The sequence below is a fragment of the Sceloporus occidentalis genome, unplaced genomic scaffold, assembly GCF_023333645.1.
Source record: "Sceloporus occidentalis isolate IW3139 unplaced genomic scaffold, rSceOcc1.0.p SCAF_2, whole genome shotgun sequence".
NCBI lineage: Eukaryota > Metazoa > Chordata > Lepidosauria > Squamata > Phrynosomatidae > Sceloporus > Sceloporus occidentalis.
Window position 1 is genome coordinate 127,890,682 of NW_028316982.1, and position 23,537 is coordinate 127,914,218.

Genomic DNA, 23,537 nt, shown 5'->3' on the forward strand with positions numbered 1-23,537 from the left:
CTTAGGGTCACCATAAGTCAAACATGACATGTAGGCACACAACAACATAAATTCAATCAAGGAATCCACCACCTTGAGTTTGTACGACCTGAGCAGGGTGGTTGATGATTTGGATTTGCATGTCCCTCGTTCATAGGGTCACCAAAGTTGACTTGATGGATATAGCAACAAAAATAATATGAAGGAATGAAATAAATCAGTGAAGCCCTGTGTTTGTGTATTTGCTGGTTCTTGGCTGCCATATTCTGTGCTGCCTGGTTCCATGAAGAGCAGATGGAGGACAGCCTCAGGAAATTAGGCAGTCACAGAAACTGGGCTCAGGAGAGAGACTTCACGAAAGTACTAGAATCACAGAATAAAACAAAGAGAGCCATTTTTAATAAATAAATAAATCATGTATGTTTAACAGCCTGGGGGCAGAGTCAAAGCATCGCATTCAAATGACACATGCCCTTTAAGATGCCACCAGGGCGCCATGACACCACATGCTGCTCCAAACGGTGCATGGCATGATGACGCCCGTCCGGCGCTGCGTCCAGATGCGGCTATGGTGCTGTTTGGAGGGTGCAAAAAGGAGTTGCTTTTTGCAGCTTCTTTTTGTGCCCTCCAGAGGCTGGATTGGAGCCACAGCATGAGGCTACTGCGGCCCCAATCTGGCCAGGAAAGGGGCAGCTGCATGCTGCCCCTCAAAGGCTGTTTGTACAGTCCCTTAGCAGAGTACCAGGTGAAGATAAATGCTTTGGTGGTGAGATGACATGAGTGGTAGTGGGCTGATGTAAACATGATGATAATGGAAGAGTGCAACAGGGCTGGATGAAGGTTCAACTGCCTCATGTCCTGAACTGTGTGACTGCATGTTAGAATGGAAAATGTGTAATTTATCATGAAGTGGAATGTTAATAAATTATTTCCTTTATTTGTTTTTGTTTTTCATATTGATAAGAACTGCTTGCCTCAAATTCTTTTTCATTTTTATTGTAACCAATATCTTTGAGGTTTTGCCAAAGCATTCCACCTTTTAATTAAAGCATGTATGCATCTGAGGCATTTTTAAAAATCTCTCCCCATTTTGAAGAAAATATCTGCTTTGCGAGGAGGAGATACAATTTTCAAGCTTCCTCTGTGAGACTGTAGAAAGGCCTCTATAGCTGATGCTGGATTGCCAAATGTTGAGATCGCAATATACAAGCGTTAGTTCCAATTTTCATGGCTTCCTCTGCCACCATTTTTTGAGCCACTTCTCTTGACACAAAGCCATGCTGAAGCATCTTAAACTGTTCTTTTCTATCTTTTTCCAGTTTCTTCCAGTGGTCCTCTTGTTGATATTTCTGTAGAAGCAAATTATACATTTCAAATAAGATAAATGCTTTTACCACTGAGATTAATGTATGAAGATTATTTATGATTTCATCAAACACCCCACATGGTTCTTGAGCATATTGACATTAGGAACTCAGCTGTCCCTCTTTTTTTAGTTTTTATTCCCAATGCCACATATGATAATGTGAGAACTGGAATCTTCTGACCAATGATCCACAACCAACTTATTGCAAAAACAAGAAAGTTTATTGTAAGATGCACAGCAGAGGTAACCACAGGCACGTCTTTGCAGAATCTGAAGGCGCGGGGGAAAATCCCCCCTTTAAAACCAACCCCTCCTTCCCCACCCAGAGGGCTTCTACACCACACCCAGGACTCAATCACCACGGCAACCAGCCACCTTAACCTGGAAGGACCATTACATTTTATCCCACATTCCAAACCCCTTAGCCAAACCTCACCCATAATACTCCACCTTATTTTCCCACCTCCCAACACTATGCAATGTCTCAACACGCAGAACTATCTAGATCAATATATATATTAAACATAAAACAGTGATCATATATGAGCTGAATACATGAAGTGACTATTAAATAACGGGATATGTCTAATATTATACTTGATCTTAACTGGTTCTGACAGATAATGGGCTGGATCCGTGATCTACTTTTGAACATCACAAATTAGGCTATTCTGTAGAATCTCCTGGCCACTTGTGTAACCTCTTTATTGTGCTAGAGTGGGCACTATGGGAAGTCTGCTTCTATCAATCCACATGCATAAACTTAAATCCAGATCTAACATACTGTCTTATTAATTATGAGAATTTATAGCAAGAATATTTTCCATTTAAAATATTTCCCTGGGTTTTGTTTGAATGCACAGTATTTAGAATTTAGGCACATTCTAGAATGCACCTATATGCTTTAATGAACACTTGTATAAAAGTAACTGGTGGCTAATGGCTCTGATGTCAGTGATGCAAGTCAATCTACTTTGGGTTACAGTTCAATCTTTAAAAGAGCTATCTAATTTGCTGAACCCTGAACAGTTCCTTTACCTTCTGGAATATAATCCAAAGGGTTTACCAACCTACCATGAATGAACACATTTTAATAGCCACACACACACATTGAGATCCATTTCCTCTTAATGGGAATCAGAGTGTTTCCAGCTGGAGGGTTCCTAGTGCTGAAATATACTGAAATCACCCCACTGACCAACAGTCACGTAGGTGCCTACACGATTCCCAATGAAGAAGCAAATGTCATGAAAAAATAAATCAAAACATTTTCTGGAACAATTCCATACTTTCCTCTCATTCAGTGCATATTAAAAAACAAACAATAAGTCGGCATAGTTCTGTTCTGTGTTTCTCTATGACCCCCTTAAAGCAGAGCTCTGTGAAAATAAAATCTATGTGGAGAAGATGGCGAAATGCTAACAAGGGACAGAAACAAGGCAGAACTATTCAACACTCTCTTTGCCTCAGTGTTGTCAGAAAAGGAAAAGATCAAACTGAGGAAAATGGAGCAGATGACACTATAGGAGAAATGCAGCACACAAATAAAGTCGAAGTACAGGAATACCTGGTAAATCTAAATGAATTTAAGTCTGTATTTCTCTCCAATAACTTCTTGCTTTGTCACATGACTATCACATATGATAAAAAGTGCCTTCATGCATACCACATTTCCAATTTCATAAATGTCATAAATTTATTAATTTAAAAAAATTGAAAATGAATTAATACTACATTTAAATAAACTATACAATTGTACAGGAACTTAAGCCAGGAGGATAATGCACCCAGGTTATGGCACATCACCAGATAATATTGTCTGTCTTTTCTTACTTTCTGTGATATCCAAGATCTCTTTGAGCCCTCATGTAATTTTTGAGGTTTCGTTTTTAAATATTCAGGTGGTATTTTACGCTCCATAGATTTTTTCTCAATTTTTTTTTGTAGATCTAAAACCTGTTCATCTTTCCAAATGCTTCCATGAAAAGTTGTTTTAATTTTCTTTTTCTCCTGTCTGCAAAGCAAGTAAGAAGACAATGTAAGTATGTGGGCTGTGTATAAGAATGCCAATTCAAAATATGACTCAGCCAAGAGTAGGCATTTAAGTACTAGTGATGTCAACAAAAGAGAGTTAAACTTCAAACCTAATTTTTAATAGCACTCAGTTGGAGCTGGGTATGTCTTCATAGGTTTGAAAATAAAACCACATTAGCAATGCATTTTCATCAGCCTCCAGTTATTTCAGTTAGTATATACACTGGGCTCTTGGTAATCACTGGGGTTAGATATGGAGGGACAACTGTATTGGAACGTGACAATTGTAATAGAGGTTGAGTAACCCTCATCCAGAAATTTGAAAACCTCCAAAAAGTAAAACTGTTTGAGTGCCAACATAATGCTTCAAAGAGGCAGCTGTAAGCACTCCTGCTTGTTTATTGGCATGCTGGTGGTTGGCAAGCTCCTTGGAGATCTCCTGTACAATTTTTTTCAGTATATTTTTTCAATGAGGCTGGAGAATGTGGCTAGAGAAAGATGCAGGATCTGTGGAATGGCAGGAGGTATGGATTAATGCCTCCTCCCCTTCTCATTCCAATCTATCTCTCAGTAACTTGGCTGCCTTTTTCAGATGAACTTTATCATGGAGAGTTTATTGGTACTAAAATTAGAGTCCCAGGAGTGTCAAGCATGATGGGGGGTGGGTAGGAAGCAACTTGAGGAGGGTGTGTAGCCCACCAGCTGGTTGGGTGGCTGTCCAGTGGGTCGATTGGTGGGGATGTTGGTGGCTGTGGTAATGGACAATGGTGTTGTGGGGAGGTGTTACTGCTATGTGAAGCTGGCAGTGTTGGGTATCTTGGCAGCAAAGCTGGCCCTCAACTCACCTTTGCTGTTGGCCTCACTGCAGTTATGAGGATATATATGCAACAAGCCAGTGGTTCCTACAACTGAACATGTGCCCATCAGTTGTGAAATTCTCACTCACCCCTAATAATAATAATAATAATAATAATAATTTATTTCTATACTGCTATTCCAGCGATCACAGCGGTGTACATCAAAGAGTAAGACAATTGAAACATTAGCATGAAATAATACAAAGTTAATAATTAAGAACAGTTAAAAAAAAGTTAAAAAAAAAACTAACAACACCCTATACAAGTGGCTGTGTAGAATGGAATACACAAAAACATTGCCACGGGGAAAAGAATGACCACAAGGCTCACGGGGGGAAAGCCTGGCAGAACAAAAAAGTCTTCAAGTTCTTCTTGAAAGCATCGAGGGAGGTGGAAGTACGGAGCTCATTGGGGAGGGAGTTCCAGAGCTGAGGGGCTGAAATAGAGAAAGCCCTCTGAGCTGATACATATCGAGCGTCTGGAACTCTTAAAAGATGTCTTTCACCCGACCTGAGAGTGCGGGGCGGATTGTATGGGGAGAGGCGGTCCTCACCTTTGCTGTTGGCCTCACTGCAGTTATGAGGATATATATGCAACAAGCCTGTGGTTCCTACAACTGAACATGTGCCCATCAGTTGTGAAATTCTCACTCACCCCTTTTACAATTAGCACTCCCTACACTTTGGCTCCAGCATCAAGTGAGAGACAGGCAGGAGTGACAGGGGGTTTGGGAAGGTGCAAAGCCATGCCTAACACTGTTTCACAGATCCCCACATCTCTCTCTAGCCATGCCTCTCTCCAGCTCACTGAAAAAAAATAAACCGGGAACAAAAGTACAGGAAATCTCCAGGGAGCCCACCAGCCACCCTCTTCCACCTTGCCACCAAATGAGCAGGAGTGTTGTAGCCTCCTTCTCAAAGCATGATGTCAGCATTCAAACAGGCTCAGATATACAATATGCCTCACACTATTCATATTCCAAAAATCCAAAATATTCTAAAATCTGGAAAAAAGAAATGTGAAATACTTCAAGCTGTTTGAAATACTGAAAAGGAATTGAGTAGATTGATTTTTTTTTGTTTTGTTGTTGTTGTCCAACCCCTTTTCCAGTGGAACTAAGGGAAGAAAACATACAGCCTTCAAAAGATTATGCCGGATTTTCCATAGCTGACCTCTTCTTATGAAAATAATGGACAGAGAAGTGCAGTGCTGGGAGAGAACTGAAGCAGCAAGAGCATACAGGTCATGTTGACTAAGGGGAAACAGATTATGCTAATTTGTCCTCAACTGAGGCTGAATTTATATGAGGGCCTCATATTTATATACCAAATTCATTGTGGTTTTATTCCTTTAATGCCACACACACATCTATTTTAATCCAAAATGAAATCATTTGGAAACTCATATGGCCCCTCCACTGAACAGCCACATTGCTGCAAGGGATATTTATACTGTATACATGTGTTCACAGTACTGGTTTATGTCTGATCAGAAATGACCACAGCAGCTGTGGGTGTAAGGGGGGGTCCACAATGCTGGATTTTCCATAGCATATTCACTTAATGAAATAGCCTTTGTTTTCCCGGTTCTGATCGCCCACCTGTGCTTCTATAAACTGAAGGCAGTATAGAAGGGGCAAGCAAAGTGCTGACCTGCAAATGTGTGCATACAAACACCAAATCCAAAAAAAAAAAAAAACCCCGAGGAAGAAGGAGGAGAAGGAACAGCAACAGGGGGCAACATTACTTTTTCCAGATACATATACAAACAAGGGAGCTACCCTTAGGGACTGGAATGATCAGGTAAGCCTACTGCAATCCCAATTTGGGGGTCAAATCACACATTTTAAAAACTTGGTTCTTTCCACAAATAGCTGGAACTTTTTAAAAATTTTAAAAATTGCCTTAAAGCAGTATAGAATAGTATAGGAATTAAGTGTTTTTACACTGGAAGAAGGGGAATGTTGTGTGTTCCAACAGGACTGGGATCAAGGTAAGAACACATTATTTAGCCTGTGTAGTTTCAGCTTAATTCCCTATCCTTGCACCCACTTGGCTTTTTCCTGCACACAGCCCTCTGTGGCTAGGGACTCCCAATGACTGTAGACAATCTATTTCTGGGAAGTGCTTCATGCGTCAGATCCTTCAGACTCTGCAGATGGATCTCTACAGACTCTAGAGATAGGTAGTAAGGTTTTCAAATAGACAGAGTCAATCTATTGAAGAAATAAATTTGAGTTTTGATGTAAATCTGTGAATATCAAAAATCATCTAATCTTGAAGCTTGTGTTTGATAATTGCTCCACATCCATGGCAATGGTTAAGGTTCATAGTTACTATTAAATGTCAGAAATTACTGTTATTTCCTGTTGGACCCCCCAATCTTTTTTTAAAAGCATTATAAATATTAAAATTAGAACTTTTATCATAAAACTGAAATACATCCCACATATTATTATTCATAATTGTGTTTTATAAACATTACTGCATATTCAAACTAACTTCAAGGCAGCTGCTCTTCCTAATTGTTCTCTGAACATGGAGATCTGTTCCAGTTTTCCCAAAAGAAGCTGTTCCTTCATGTATTTTTCAAGGATTATCTGATCCCTCTTCTCCTCTTCTGCCTTTTTCTGTGCTTCCTTCAGTAAGGCTAATCGTTCTTGTAGTTCCACTATTGACATCTCACCAAGAACACCATGGTCAGGGGTCTACAGAAAAGAGCAACAGTGAAGAAAAAAAACTTGGTATGGTTCAATTTATGCACTAGCTAGTGTAAACTATAATTTCATTGCAACTAGGCTGAACACAACTGCCTCTTTCCAGTTTTTCTGCAATCGTCACCAGCCCTAGCTTTTTTAGATAGCATAATCAACTTTTTTAAAAATGGATCAAGAGACCTTTTTATTTCTCTTGACAGTTCATGCTCTTGTCTTAATATCTGCCTATTCTAATCAGATTAAAAGCCATTAATGGTTCTGAGTACTGTATCTCTATTATGTTCACCTTAAATATAGGTATTTTTTTCCTAAATGGAATAACTCCAGGAACAGGTTCAATATAACCTTTGAGATTTCTGGACCAGGTGCAGGAATAATTCTTAACACATATTTATAACACACTGAAATATAAACTTGTTCATGAATGCACCCGATCTGCATCTCACAGAAAGTGTAGATCTAAGCCATAAGGTTGTTCTTGAACAAGGCTCATGGATAACAATCATGATAATTCTCTCACATATATGATGTTTCCCAAAATTCATCTTATGAAGTGGAGAAATATATTAATTGATAATTGTAGTAAAAATAAATTTCATTTCCAGTTAAAAGTGAACAGTCAGTAAGAGCCTCCATACTGCCCGTTCTCTTTGGTTGAAAGATGTCCAATTAACTCTCAGCTATCAACCTCACCTACATCCATATTACTATACCTCAATCTAAACAATCGCACAATGGATTTGTAAATGTTACACTGAGATGTTTGATAAGAGCGCAGATATAACCAATAAACATATACTGTATTTTATGTGATTAAAAAAGTGAAATACCTGTGTTAGATCAACAAATTTGCTCTTAAGGGATGGTAGATATTCTATTGCTCTTATTTGTTGAATGAGTTCACATCTTTTTTTAATTTTCTCTTCTTCTTCTTTCAAAGCCTGAATAAGAATTTGTTGGTTTTCTTCAGACACTTCCTGAACTGCAAAAGGAAAAAAGGATGGAGGTCTCACTAAGTAGAAGAAATGAAAAATTTTCAGCGATATCTCTGTCTGGTCTGATCAGGTGTTTAGGAATCATTGGTTATCTTCCCCTCTACAGACTGGTCTATAGAGCCATATGGTCCTTAATGTTCCAGAAACATTAAAGTTTCCACATCCAGGGAAGGAGGAAGTATAATATATTGTCAATGCTCTGACTAAGGACTTTATCACCTGAGGCAGTAAATTGCAGTTGGAGGGATCATGCAATAGCATGAAGGCTTCTTGAGAAATCCAGTGTCCTCTGCCTAACAAAGAGTCCTGTGGCCTCTCAAGAATGGAGACATATTGTATTACAAAGGAAGTGTCTTTGTTTCTTGGGCCCCATTCATACTGGTCTAAAAGACCTGGAAGGAACTGGGCTGATCCGGATGCCCCTCCCCCGAATCGCTCCGTTAGCAAGTGCCCACTACAAATTTGAAATCGAATGCATTTTGACCTGCAAATTAGAAATCGAATGCATTCAAGTCTGCTGGCGAGGTGGCTGCTGCCAATCAAGCTATCGTCATGGTGACGTTTGCAGGGCATCGGGGAAAGTATCCTCCCTTTTTAAAGAGCCAGGCACAGGGGTTTCAGCGGCTGAAGCAGGGAGAGAGATGCCTCTCTCTCTCTCTCTTTTTTTATAAACCTGTGGGCTTTGGGGTCAGATCTGCCCCTGTCCCAGGCAAAGGATGGGATTGCCATGCATTTTTTTTATGCTTTTAAAAGCAACATTAGCTTTCCCTTTGCTTCCCTTGCTGTATCTGCTCAAGAAGACAAACCATGCGCATATTCGCTCCAAAAAAATTGTTAAAAATGTAACATTGATTGTTTGCAACATTTGTAGCTTCCCCCTCTGCAGAAAGCAAGGAGATCCAAGGATATAAAGTGCAAGCCCAGCTCCATCTGCCTCTGGAATACAAACATAATGTATTCAATGCGCATATTTGCTCCAAAAAAATTGTTAAAAATGTAACATTGATTGTTTGCAACTTTTGTAGCTTCCCCCTCTGCAGAAGGCAAGGAGATCCAAGGATATAAAGTGCAAGCCCAGCTCCATCTGCCTCTGGAATACAAACATAATGTATTCAATGCGCATATTTGCTCCAAAAAAATTGTTTGAATTTGAAAAGGGGGGGGGGGGGGGTTGCCTGACATGAGCTCCGTTCATGACCTGAATTTTTTCCTCCTGCAAGGGAAGGAATGCCCAGCGACAGAGGGCTGTGGGCAGGGGATGCAGGGAAAAGAGGCTCCTAAAGAATGCCTTCCCTTGCTCCCTTCTTCCCAGGGCTCTTTCCTCCTCCCCCTCCCCTCCGATGAGGGGAGGAAATGCCTTGCCCTTTGCCCACCCTCTGACCTAAATCCCTCCCTCAATTTGCCTCGATTGTGATCGAGGCCAAGTTCTCATTCCCAGGACCCGGGGTTTTCCAAAAGAAACGGTATTTGCGCCGATTTCAAAAACACTGCGCTAGGGGCCATTTAACACGGAACGGGTGTGCAAGCCCCAGATTCGCTTGTGTGCGATTCGGGGTGAGTAGGAACTTCACGTGATTGAATCGGTTTCAGAACCGATTTTTTTTGTAATGTGAATGGGCCCTTGGACCTTGAGAATCTCCCAGTTGCCACATGGCCAGGAGGAGGAGGTGCCAGCCTGCAAGATATGCCCCTCCATACCATCTTAAGTAAGGGGCGGGTACAGACAGTCAAAATAAGATGGATTCAGTCCTGCATGACCCAAAGTGGGATTGAATCCAAATAGAATGTGATTTACCTGGGGGGGGGGGGGGGGGGTTAAAAAAGAAATTGGTTTTATTCACTCCTTCCTAGAAAATGCACATCTTCGAAGATACGTTTGAATGCACTGACTAGAAAGGTGCTTCTTAAGCTAAAAAGGTTCAAATTTCCCTGTGAGAAAATGCAGGGATGCGTTTTAAGCGGAAAAGCATGTTCAGAATGAATAAAAGGACGCTGAAAGTTCACCTACTGGATGTTACGTCAATGGAAAGTAATAAATTTGACTACCATTTCCCAGCTGGACTCCCATTCCAGTGTCATTTTCTCCTGTGCACCTGTGCATAATTCACTCTGTGCACCATCAGCATTTCTCTGTGTTGGGCATAATGGAGCAGCATAGTGCTGACTGCTTTGCCCACAAATTGCAGGGTTAGTGCCAGTTAGTGCCACACAGTTGACATGGCATCCATGATATCGGTTAGCTCCTGGTACTGTTGTGAATGACATCACCGTGACGATATGAACAGTCACAGGGAGGTGGATGGGAACATGGCCTTTGTAGCATTGTTCTTGTGTCTCTGCAATTAGGCGCAGGCACACAGGAACATGGCCTTTGTGGCATTGTTCCTGTGCTCTGCAATCATGTGCAAGCATAGAATAGAAGCAAAAAAAAAAAAAATTAATTGAGTGAGCACTGTGGCTTGAAGCTGCTTTTTATCTGCCTGGTGTGGATGGTTCATTGGCATTGGGGCTGGCTTCAGGGCTAGCAATGTGTTTACCAGGACTCAATCCACCTTCAGAAAAGACTGCTTGAGACCAGTTATTCCTGTCTGTCTGTACCCCCCCCCCCCAAAGGCAGGATGGAAACTTGTCTTGCTGCAATGAGACATTTGCCACTCCATATATTCACTTAGCCAGTCTCCGTCTAATAGCTTTAAAGAGCCAGGAATGGCATGGATCACTGGCTCTCTCATCTCTGAGGAAATTCAAATTGCACAGACTGATACATAGCCAATATCATAGGTTATTCACTGATCCTGCCTCCAAGTGATTTTGTCTTCAAAGTGTTGTGCAAATTGAGTGGATGGGAGGAAGTGGTGTTTCCTTTTATTGTCCAAATCCATCTTCTGTAGAAACTAGAGTTATCCATTGCTAAATAGCTGAGGGACTGCACTCTGTGAGGGGCATCTCTCATGGAACTGATATTCCATTCTGCTGTCTATAAATACTGTCCTTCCACCAAATTGATATGTAAAGCAACCACATGGAACTCCATAGAAATATTTATAAGATGTGGCCACATCTGGCTTTTAGCCAGCACATTTTATAGAATATAACATCCAGTTGAACTTCCAGTTCAGCATCCAAAACAGTGTGATGTAGCAGCTAAAAAGGCCAATGTGATTCTAGGCTGCACCAGTAGAACTATAACGTCTAGATCAAGAGAGGTAACAGTGCCACTCTATGCCACTTTGGTCAAGCCTCACCTGGAATATTGTGTCCAGTTCTGGGCACCACAATTTAAAAAGGATGTTGATAAGCTGGAGCGTGTCCAGAGGAGGGAGACCAAAATGGTGAAGGGTCTGGAAACCATACCTTATGAAGAGAGACTTAGTGAGCTGGGTATGCTTATCCTGGAGAAGAGACAGTTAAGAGGTGATATAATAGCCCTGTTTAAATATTTGAAGGGGTGTCATATTGAGCAGGGAGCAAGCTGGTTTGCTGCTACTCCAGAGAACAGGACATGGAACAATGGATGGAAGCTACATGAAAAAAGATTGCACTTCCACATTAGGAGGAACTTCCTGACAGTAAGAGCTGTTTGACAGGGAACACATTCCATTGGAGAATGGTGGGACCTTCTTCTTTCGAGGTCTTAAAACAGTTGCTGGATGGTCATCTGTTGGAGGTGCTTTGATTGTGTATTTCTGCACGGCAGGGAGCTGAACTGGATGGCCCTTTGTGGTCTCTTCCAACTCTATGATTCTATGATCCTAAGCGAAGAGGACTGCCTCACCCCAGAACATTCCATGAAAGAAAAACGTATACTGTGAAGTCTAAGGCTTTCACAGCCAGCATCCATCTTTTTTTGTAGGTTTTTCGGGCTATGTAGCCATGTTCTAGAAGAGTTTATTCCTGACGTTTCACCAGCATCTGTGGCTGGCATCTTCAAAGAATGCTGGCATTGAAAAGAGTAGGGTGTATCTGTGTGTGTGTGTGTGTGTGTGACATGTATACTTATTGTAAATGTATAATTAGTGTAAATTACTGTTCTTGGAGATTCCGATAGGACAATAATTCTCTCTTTAAAAGACCATGAAAATTTATTCTGAATGGAATTAAGATTGCCTAAAGTATCAGGAAAAAAAAACTAACATTCAGAGGCTGCTAGTTTAAGTCCAGGAATCAAGGCACCTCAAAAAAGTTAAAACAGATGTAGCTGGTTTTCTCCTTTCTTGGAGGTCTTTAAACAGAGGCTGGATGGCCATCTGTCGGGGATGCTTTGATTGAAAGTTCCTGCATGGCAGGAGATTGGGCTGGATAGCCCTTGTGATCTCTTTCAACTATACGATTCTACGATTCTACTATTCTTTTCCCTCCTGTTCACATAAGCACAGAAGAAAGGAATTTGTTTTCAGAATCCAGTCTTGGTTAGGAAACAATTCTTCCTTCCCCATCATCATTTGCAGGTGGCCCTCCTTTCTACCAGAGGAGATAGAATGGGAGGTGTCTCAAGAAACCAGGATGGATGAATAAGGAACTTTCAACTGAGCTAAGTTTTAAATGGAACATGTATAAGAAATGGAAAAAGGGGGAAATCACGAAAAAGGAATTCAAAGAAATAGCAGGCATGTGTAGGGGTAAAGTCAGAATAGCTAAAGCTGGCACAGTTATTTATGGTATAACAAAAGCGCAGTGCATAAAGATTTCTTTAATAACCCAATAAGGAGAGGGTTATTTAAAACTTGGAAAATTGTCAAAGATAAATTCTATCCCAAAATCCCAGGGTGGGTTTCAACGCAGGAAGCTTTCGCAAATAGATGGGATATGCAAAACAAATGGGTTAGATACAGCAATATACTTGAAAACAATGTCAGTACGGGCTTAACCTTAAAGCCCAGAGAAAAATTGATTGCAGAAGGAATCATTATAAACTGGTACACTTATTATCAAATTAAGAATAGATTTATTCAGGATATGAAATCATCAGGTGTAGATATCAAATTATCGGAAATGGACAAATTACTTATGGAGAATAATGAAAAGAAGATCTCTAAATATTATACCTTGCTGAGGGAAAGGGACTTTGAACAAGAGCCAATCAGGCAATATATGGTTGACTGGGCAAAAGATATGGGGAAAGAAATACCATTGGAAGCATGGGAAAGGGCCTGGTCTCGTACAAACTCCTTTACCCAATGTATAAGTTATAAAGAAAACTTTATTAAGATCAGCAACAGGTGGTATTATACCCCGGCAAGACTAAAAAAAATGGGTAAGCTAAAATCTGACAAATGCTGGAAATGTCAGGAGACAAAGGGGACAATGATGCATATGTGGTGGGGATGTATAAAAATTAAATCTTTTTGGGAAGAGGTTCATAACATAATTCAACAAATCTTTAATATCAGTTATAAAAAAAGGCCAGAACTTTATTTGTTGAATATGACCTTCTTTATTAAGAATGAGGATGAACACAGATACTGGAAGGTAATACTATATTTGATAACCACTGCTAGATTGATCATAGCAAGTCATTGGAAGGACACAAAGGCATTACAAATAGAAGAATGGCTTCTTAAATTAAACACTATTATACAACTGGACTTAATTTCTAATAGTTTAAAAGGGGGAAAAAATGAAAAAATACAGCTGGAATGGAATAAAGTGGTATCTTACCTTAAAAAAAGGTGGAAATTGGAGGACAGGCTGGCCGAAGCCCTTTTATAACTAATAATTAAAGATGGAAAAATTCCTTACAGTTATATAGTTGTGTAAATAATATAGTAAGGCACGACCGGCTCGAACTTCGATCATTCATCTTAAGTAAGGTTATTTAAATTACCTTTTCTTAAATATGGTTGGGGAAGATACTACGAATACACCATATGAATGGCTAAAAAAAATGGGAGTAATACATCAATTTGTGAGTGTATGTCCATTTTGGCATGAAATCATATACAATGTCAGGAAAATAAAAAGGGAGGAAACAAAGCTAGGAAGTGTAATTTACCTTTATTTGTGTTATTGTTTTGTATCCTGGAATGTACAATCTTTATATATAAAAGCATGATTATGTATTCAGGAAATGTTTTGTTCTTTTTGAATTATGAAAAACTTAATAAAAATTATATTAAAAAAAAAAGAATAGCTAAAGCGCAGAATGAACTTAGGCTTGCTAGAGAGGTTAAAAACAATAAAAAGGGATTTTTTGGCTATGTCTGCAGCAAAAGGAAGAAGAAGGAAATGGTATGGCCACTGCGGGGAAAAGATGGCAAAATGCTAACAGAGGACAGAGAACACCTTCTATGCCTCAGTGTTCTCAGAAAAGGAAAAGTGTGCTCAACCTGAGGAAAATGGAGCAGAAGGCAGAATAGGGGAATTTCAGCACAGAATAAGTAAAGAGATAGTAGAGGAATACCTTGTTCACCTAAATGAATTTAAGGCCTGTTACAGACTGCCAAAATAAAGCTGCTTCATGTCTCTTTGGAGGTATGCTATTTAAATGATGCATGGGTTCTAAGAGTCCGGAGGTCGCGCCAAAGCCACACTCCATTCCTAAGCACTGGAGTGCAGCTTTGGTGCAGCTTCCGGATTCTTAGGATGCATGCATCATTTAAATAGCATACCTCCAAAGAGACCCGAAGCAGCTTTATTTTGGTAGTCTGTAACAGGCCTAAGTCTCCAGGACCAGATGAACTACATCCAAGGGTATTAAAAGAACTGGTAAATGTAATATGGGAGCCTTTGGCAATAATCTTTGAAAACTCCTGGAAAACAGGAAAAATCCCAGCAGACTGGAGTAGGGCAAACGTTGTTCCCATCTTCAAAAAGGGGAAAAGAGGATCCCAACAATTATCGTCCAATTAGTCTGACATCAATACCAGGAAAGATTCTGGAGCAGATCATTAAACAGAGAGTCTGTGAACATTTAGCTGGCAATTCCATAATCTCAAAAAGTCAACATGGGTTTCAGAGAAAGAAGTCATGCCAGACAAACCTGTACTCTTTTTCTGATAAAATTACCAGCTTGGTAGATGAAGGGAATGCTGTGGATATAGGATATCTTGATTTCAGTAAGGCCTTTGACAAGGTTTCCCATGACATTCTTGCAAACAAGCTTGTAAAATGTGGGTTAGACAAGGTAACTGTTACATGGATTTGTAATTGGTTGACCGGCAGAACCCAACAATGGCTCCTTTTCATCCTGAAGTGACCAGCGGGGTCCCACAGGGCTCTGTCGTGGGGGCAGTGCTATTCAGCATTTTCATCAATGACTTGAATGACAGAATTGGGGGCAAACTGATCAAATTTGCAGATGACACTAAATTAGGACAATTAGCTAATACTCCAGAGGACAGGATCAAAATTCAAAATGACCTGAATAGACTAGAAAGCTGGGCCAAAGCTAACAAAATGAAATTCAACACAGAGAAATGTAAGGTACTGCACTTAGGGCGGAAAAATAAAATGCACAGATATAGGATGGGGGACACCTGGCTGAATGAGACTACCTGTGAAAGGGATCTAGGAGTCCAAGTAGATCACAAGTTGAACATGAGTCAACAGTGTGATGCGGCAGCTATAAAGGCCAATGCAATTTTAAGTTGCATCAATAAAAGTATAATGTCTAGATCAAGAGAAGCAATAGTGCCAGTCTATTCTGCTTTGGTCAGGCCCCACCTGGAATACTGTGTCCAGTTCTGGGCACCACAATTCAAAAAGGACATTGATAAACTGGAGTGTTTCCAAAGGAGGGCGACTAAAATGGTGAAGGGTCTGGAAACCATGTCCTATGAGAAACGACTTAGGGAGCTGGGGATGTTTAGCCTGGAGAAAAGAAGGTTAAGGGGTGATATGACAGCCCTGTTTAAATACTTGAAGGGATGTCATATTGAGGAGGGCAGAAGCTTGTTTTCTGCTGCTCCAGAGAACAGGACCCAGAACAATGGATGCAAGTTATAGGAAAAGAGATTCCACCTCAACATTAGGAGGAACTTCCTGACAGTAAGGGCTGTTCAACAGTGGAACAAACTCCCTCGAAGTGTAGTGGAGTCTCCTTCCTTAGAGGTCTTCAAACAGAGGCTGGATGGCCATCTGTCGGGGATGCTTTGATTGAGATTTCCTGCATGGCAGGGGGTTCGACTGGATGGCCCTTGTGGTCTCTTCCAACTCTACGATTCTATGATTCTCTTCTCCTTCACAAATAAGTGTTCCCAAAAACATGGAGATTTAATACTCCATTTATCTTTCACTCTTTATCAATATTCTGATGAGCAAACCAAAAGAGCAGCTGCTTTTCAGAACGTTTAGAAAAGATATGACAGTACTGATTACCTATCTGTCGTTTGTATTTCTGAAGCTTCAGTCGTGCTTGCTTTACATTTTTGCGTGCTTCTGTCACCTGTTGCACTGTTTTCTTTCTTTCCTTCATTTCTTGAAGGTTTCTTTGTGCACACTGGTGGCTCAATTCTTCCTTCTAAATGCCAAAGAAAACTACAAGTCAGTAAAGATTAATAGAACATAGTATCAGCTGCAGAGAGGAAATCAATTATATTTAATTGAACAAAGGTCTTTTTAAAATTACTCATGGTGTCCCTATGTCTCTGCTAGCTGAGCTTCCTCCTCAGATCCAACCAGACTTCAGACTGTAGCACAGAGTGATTTATTGAAGAATAAGAAAAGCAGTATATAATAGGCAACTCATTGACATAGTTTTTGTCAGCTCTGAATTATCCAACTATACACTTTTATAGGATTTCCATTGTGGTTCCACCCCAAAGGCACAAAACCAAACTGAAGGGTTCTACCAAAGAAAATATTTATGTATGTAAAATATATCCAAATAAAATGGAACCCACTTCCAATTACCAAAACACACAACTATGAAGAAATAAGGGATAAATTAAGCCCTCAAATAGAGAAGCCAGTAAAATTTCTAAAAGGGTATAAATACCCCACTGAAAAATGAGCAGTAGTAAAGAATGAATAAAATGTCCAAACTCAAGGTCAGAAAACTATGACCCTGGAACAAAAAAGCCAGTACAGTAAAGGTTTCTAAAAGGGTACCAATACCCCACTAAGAATTATATAATTGTGAAAAAATCAAAACATAAAATGATATAAAACACTAGAGGCCAGATGCATTTCGAGAACTGTCTTCCTCAGTGGCCTACAATTATTTAAAATATAATATATCTATTAAACACAACGTGTCTGCGCTCAACTCAGAAACAACAATAATCTTATACTGCTCACTAAGGCCCTTATATAGACAGCTGCTCTGATAATTGGAACAATCCTGCCAAGACTCAGGAAAAGAACCAAGAGAAAACCCTGGGTGTAAAAGAACAATAAAAATAAAAAGCTCAAATACCCAACTTTCACTTGGGCACAACAGGGATTCAGATCTCCAATGGTAATTCAATATGGGTTCCAATTCTTTGGGAGAAATATCCCATCCATGCATCCAAATTTTAATTAAATTCTTCTCCTATTTTCAGAGCCTCTTATCTGGCTAGCCAAACTGGTAGTGGGAACCACTCTGTCAAAACTTAAAGTGGAAGAACTAAGGAAGAAACATAGGCTATGGGAAAACATACAAAAACTCAAACTAACCAATTCACATTTTCATTTAAACCCACCGGGCATTCAGATTTCAGATGATGAATCCATTTTAGTTCCAATATTTGTAGTTGTTTTATTTTTTTAATATTGGAAATCCCATCTATGCACCAAAATTTGAATGAATCAAAAGCATGGCGTTCCTTTAAAAAAGTTTTGCCAATGGGGCTTCTATTTTATTTTATTTTTATTCAACTTTTGTGTTCAATGATTCATGTTCTTATCTCTCTGCTGGTCATACCCACATACAGTAGTTTACAAGGGCATTCAATTATGTATATAACATTTTTACTTATACATTGAAAAACTTATATATTTCAAACCTTCTGCCATCAGCAGTGTTCACAAAATATTTCAAGTTGCTGCTATGTATACATACTGAACAATGTCCACAGATATGATGTCCCTTGACAGTCAAACTCTTTTGTATGACTGGAAAGCCAGAGTCTGCCCGTACTATATGTTCTTGATGTTTTGAGTACATTTATAGGCAAACATCGGTTTGTTTTTATATCCTGGTATGTTTTCCAGAAGGTGCCAATGTTTCATGATACTTTCTTTCACTCTCTGTGTATTGAAAGTAAGTGGTATAACCACTCTGTCGGGTACCTTTTTTGGGTTTGGACTCAAACAGAAGTTTCTTTCGGTCTATCCTATGTACTTTGTCATATGCCTCTTTAATGACATTAAAGGGATACCCTTTCTCCAAAAACTGGAGGCTTGTAATGTTCGATTCTCTTTCGTATCCTTCCAGTGTTTTGCAATTACGTCTGATACGTAAGAATTGTGAATATGGAAGGTTATTTTTAAGAGGCCTTGGATGATAGTCTCAACAGTTTCTCACCATCATATTGTTTGGGTTACAAGCTTTAATCAACACATTCCATTCTCACAGAACCATTATACATTGTTTACAGTATCCCTATCTCCAGATGGTCAGCCAGGGTTCCAGACATGTCTTACGTCTCACAGTGATCTGGCTGTGTTTCATAAACATTTTCATGGGCTATCAACCCCGCCTGCTCCCAGGCCTTCGTCTTCCTTTCCCAGGGTCCCAGTCTATCCTACATCTGATACATTTATGCTAATTGCAGTAGCTGTACCAATATTCACAATATGATCAATCTCCCAATATCCCACTGTTGTTTATACTGTCTCCTTATAATAGTCATCCTCCTTAGTTATTTAACCAGTCTATCATTAAGTCATGAAATCATCTATCATTGAACTGTTTCTCACTCTATGAGTCTAACACATGTATAGACAATCAGCAAATCAGGCCCGTAGCTAGGCCTTTAGGGGCCCTGGGGCAGAAAGTACGTTCGAGGCCCTAATGTCCTGAGTCCTACCACGCACCATGGGCACCATTGTAGAATGTTCAAGAAAAATGGAGGACATAACCAACTAAAAGCCAAAAACATTAATAAAAACATATAAAAACCTCTTCAGATCGAAGGCGCAGGTATGAGATATGGCTGGCATGCTTACTTGTGGTATCACAGGTAATTAGGGTGAAATAGAGACTCTGATAATCATTTGATCAGAAATGCTTTGCTAAAGGTCCGGATAAAATACAAGAGCAAGTTTTACCAAAAAATTCCAGGATGGATTTTGCTTCATTAAGCATTTATCAAAAGTGATATGATGGGTCAAGCAAAATTATTGTTATATAAAGATATCTTATTGGAAGAAAATAATACACACTGGCTCAAGTCAAAATAAGAATTTCATATGGAAGGGATTAGCTGTCAAGTATGAGAGTATGAAGATGGATTTAAAATTGGAAGGTATAAAATTTATGAATACCAAACTGGATAAGATTTTGTATTTAAGTAATAATCACATCACAGCAAAATTATACAAATTACTTTTGGAAAGAGATATGGAAAAGGAAACAATAAAGGAACCAGAGGATGCACAACTTCAGCTATTCAAGTATTTTTGGAACTGGAGAAGGAAAATATCTCCCTTTGATCTTTTTAAGAACTGAATATGGAGGGGTGGGACTAGGGGTTATGTTATGGAATGTATATTTTAATGTTGTAAGCCACCTCGATTGCATTGCATTGAACAGAGGGGCAGGATAAAATTATTATTATTATTATTATTATTATTATTATTATTATTATTATTATTATATTAAATTGAAGTTACCTCAAGAACCATTTGTCTGTTGTTGTTAAGTTCCAAACATGACTTAAAAGATGCATTCTTCTACCACTGGTATTTCCTCCCAGTCAGATTAAACCTTTCTCACTCCTAGCTCCTCTTTTTGCCTGCTGCTGTCCTCAACTCTTAAATTGGAACTTTAATCTGTTCCATTTGGGTCTAAAGTCTTTATACTCTCTGTGACTGGAAACCCCTTCCTTCTCAAAAGGAATAGTTCACTTCTAAAATATATTCTGCCCATCTTTCTGATCAGGATAGTTGGCAATATCTATGTCTTATCGGTCTCTTCTATCAATACTGTTTCTAAAGCCTTTTAAAATATTGTTTTATGTTATGATTTTAATTGTTTTTAAATTTTTATTGTGCAGGATTTTTTTTTAAATGGCTCTTTTGGGGTGCTGCCTTTGGTCCCACTCTAGAAAAAAGGTACCATACAAATAAAATAAATAAATAAATTATAAGATAGGGTTTTTGGAGGGCTCTTTTGGTCATTGAAATTGTGTAATGACCATGAATATGAACCACAACATTTATGATATCATAAGTCCAGTTTACAACATCATAAATACTAGACAAGATTCCAGTCGAGGTTTTTCTTGCATGCCCAAGGAATTTCTCTGCTATTTAAGTACCAACTTTGATCTTTATAATTTCTGTATTGCTATCAAACTTGACCACTGGTGGCGCAGTGGTTAAATACATGTACTGCAGCCACTCACTCAAAACCATAAGGATGCAAGCAAAAGGGCTCCAGCTTGACTGAGGCTTGCATTCTTCCAAGGTCGCTAAAATGAATACCCAGATTGTTGGGGGCACCTAGCTTACAGTTGTACACTGTTAGTTCAGTATGAAGCGGTATATAAATGAAGCTGTTTGTTTTTTGTTTTCATCTACCCATAGAGGTCATGACCATATAAAAACTGAACTGTAATCTAATAGAGTACCTTTTCCCTCTTCTGCTCAGCCTTTTTCTGGTTTTCCCGAATACAATTCTGACGTGCTAGAATAGCTTCCTCATAGCTTAGTTTTCCTTGCAGCCTCCTACATTCTTCTTCTATCAGCTGCTGGTCCAAATCTTTCCCACACATTTGCTTTTGCCATTCCAGAAATTCAGATGGATCTCTAGCTCCTCGCAGAAGATGTTCAATTCTATATGGAAAAGAAAAGGAAATAATTGCTATGTTGCTGTGCAATGTCAGTACAAAAGCAAATATAATTTTAATAGCACAATTAGAACTAAAATAGGGCTATCAGTATCACCTTGTCCTCCTCCTGTCCTTTCCCTAGCCCTGAGATGCAAGGGAACTTGATATTAAGTACTAACTTTGAATCTTTAATATTAAAAATTAATACTGTATAAGTGGAAGGGAGAGGGAACTTTCACTTCTAACATGTACAATAATGGGAGCTTAAATAGGATCTAAAACCTTGGGTAGATACATATGGCTATGATGCAAAATTTGCTGAAAGTATCATCTCAGTGTTCAGTAGCAGTGAAAAGGCAAATGCCACATCAGGGTTTATTAGAAAGCAGATAATAATAAAGCTTTTACTTACTTCATCTCATAAAAGATGGAAATATAGATGAAAAGAGGACTGAGGACAGAAAATTGAAGTAAAATCATGAAGGAGTTGGAGAGATCTTTTTCTAAAAAACCGGGCCACTGCACAGTGAGCTATTTTGTTTAGAAAAAATGAAACTGAGGAGGGTGTGTCTGTGCACACTGTGCACAGAAATCATACAACATAGTCTAATAAACTAAATAGATCAAGGAAAGTGAGAGTGCCATTATATTCTGCTTTAGTCAGGCCCCACCTGGAATCATAGGTGGGATACAAACGGGCAGGGGAAGACGTCTTGGAGGTGTATTCTGCTGAATACGGAGCCTCCAGACCGCCCACCCCGGGGGCGTGGCTCAGGAGATGGGGCTTCCACATGGGGGGCAGTGAAGACGCCTCACCTGGGGCCGTTTCTGACCCGCAGTTTCCAAACCACCACCTCGGAGGACGCTGCAAAGAGAGAGGCAGCTTCCTCACGGGCGGCCAAAAACGGGGCTTTTTTTTTCCTTTGCCGGCTGGCGGATGCGCAGCTGCGCAGCTGCAGCGCTAAGCAGCGGCGGCAGAAAGCCTATGGGCACATTTAAAGTGCCCAAGCCCCTTTAAAACTTTTTTCCCCGCTCTGCCCAAGAACAATGGTGGTCTCCTGCCAGCTGGTGATCAGCTGGTGTTGGCATCCTTGCCCGCTTGCACTTTGCCAGTGTCACCAGCATCATGGATGCCTCCTCTCCTTTGGTCCCCGCGCTCCTGCTGAATCTGCAATGCACAGCCACAGCTGTCGCTGCTGCCACCGCTGTCCCCCTGCCATCCCCCATCACCTCCCTTGTACATATGTAAATATTTACAGTTTTAGGGGTTTTTATTGTTAGGTGAAAATGGCACAGGAATGTGTGTAGGGGCTCACTTTAAAGTCCAAACTTTCCAAGCAGCGCATGCGTACATGTTGCTCTAGGGTTAGGGTTAGGGTTAGGGTTACGAGTCTTAAAATGCGCTGCAGCTGTGCTGCAGCTTCCACACCTGCATGGCAGCTGACGCTGCAATTAAAGCCTGACTGCAAACTGCGCATGTTCCAGGACCCCGACTCATTATGCGACGCAGCAGACACGGAGCTTTTAAATGGGCAACTTAAATTAGCGGCGTAGCAATTCTGGCGTACCGGTGCAGCAGCTTACAGACGGAGCTGCGCAGCTGCGCATCAAACGGAAAAGAAGCGGAGAAAAGCAGCACCTTTTTAATGCCGCCTCTTCCCGCTTGGGGCGTGCGGGGGGCGTGTTCATGGCGGCATTCAGGTAAGGCCCGTCTGAAGGCTCTACCTTCATGACGTCATGAATACACCCCTTTTTGCCTGTCTGTATCCCGCCATAGAATCATAGAGTTGGAAGAGACTACAAGAGCCATCCAGTCCAACCCCCTGCTATGCAGGAACTCTTACTCAAAGCATCTCTGACAGATGGCCATCCAGCCTTTGTTTAAAGACCTCCAAGGAGGGAGACTCCACCACTCTCCATGGAAGTGAGTTCCACTGTTGAACAGCCCTTACTGTCAGGAAGTTCCTCCTAATGTTGAGGTGGAATCTCTTTTCCTGCAGTTTGCATCCATTGTTCCGGGTCCTGTTCTCTGGAACAGCAGAAAACAAGCTTGCTCCCTCATCAGTATGACATCCCTTCAAGTATTTAAACAGGGCTATCATATCACCTCGTCACCTTCTCTTCTCCAGGCTAAACATCCCCAGCTCCTAAAGTTGTTCCTCATAGGGCATGGTTTCCAGACCCTTCACCATTTTAGTCATCCTCCTTTGGACACACTCCAGTTTCTCAATGTCCTTTTTGAATTGTGGTACCCAAAACTGGGGCCTGACCAAACAGAACAGAGTGGTACTATTACTTCCCTTGATCTAGACACTATACTTCTATTGATGCAGCCTAAAATCACATTGGCCTTTTTAGCTGCCACATTGCACTGTTGACTCATGTTCAACTTGTGGTCTACCTGGACTCCTAGATCCCTTTCACATGTAGTCTTGTTCAGCCAGGTGTCCCCCATACTATATCTATGTATTTCATTCTTCCGCCCTAAGTGCTGAAGTGTTGAAATTCATCTTGTTAGCTTTGGCCAAGCTTTCTAGTCTACTCAGGTCATTCTGAATTTTGATCCTGTCCTCTGGGGAATTAGCTACTCCTCCTAATTTGGTGTCATCTGCAAATTTGATTAGTATGCCCCCAATTCTGTCATCCAGGTCATTGATGAAGATGTTGAATAGC

General features: G+C 40.3%; 1 protein-coding gene across 3 annotated transcripts in view; it reads right to left on the bottom strand.

Annotated features, from left to right (window-relative positions):
- Positions 1-344: 344 nt before the first annotated feature.
- Positions 345-23,537, bottom strand: part of LOC149319011 (cilia- and flagella-associated protein 99-like) — a 78,738-nt gene continuing 55,545 nt past the window's right edge. For all 3 annotated transcript variants that reach the window (XM_089510923.1, XM_089510925.1, XM_089510924.1), the window contains 6 exons: positions 20,664-20,868; positions 16,264-16,405; positions 7,783-7,934; positions 6,738-6,943; positions 3,179-3,359; positions 345-1,328 (listed from right to left, as the gene is read on the bottom strand). In XM_089510923.1, coding sequence (XP_089367049.1) covers positions 1,143-1,328; positions 3,179-3,359; positions 6,738-6,943; positions 7,783-7,934; positions 16,264-16,405; positions 20,664-20,868 — 1,072 coding nt within the window. In that variant the 3' untranslated portion in view covers positions 345-1,142. The remainder of the gene's footprint in view (positions 1,329-3,178; positions 3,360-6,737; positions 6,944-7,782; positions 7,935-16,263; positions 16,406-20,663; positions 20,869-23,537) is intronic.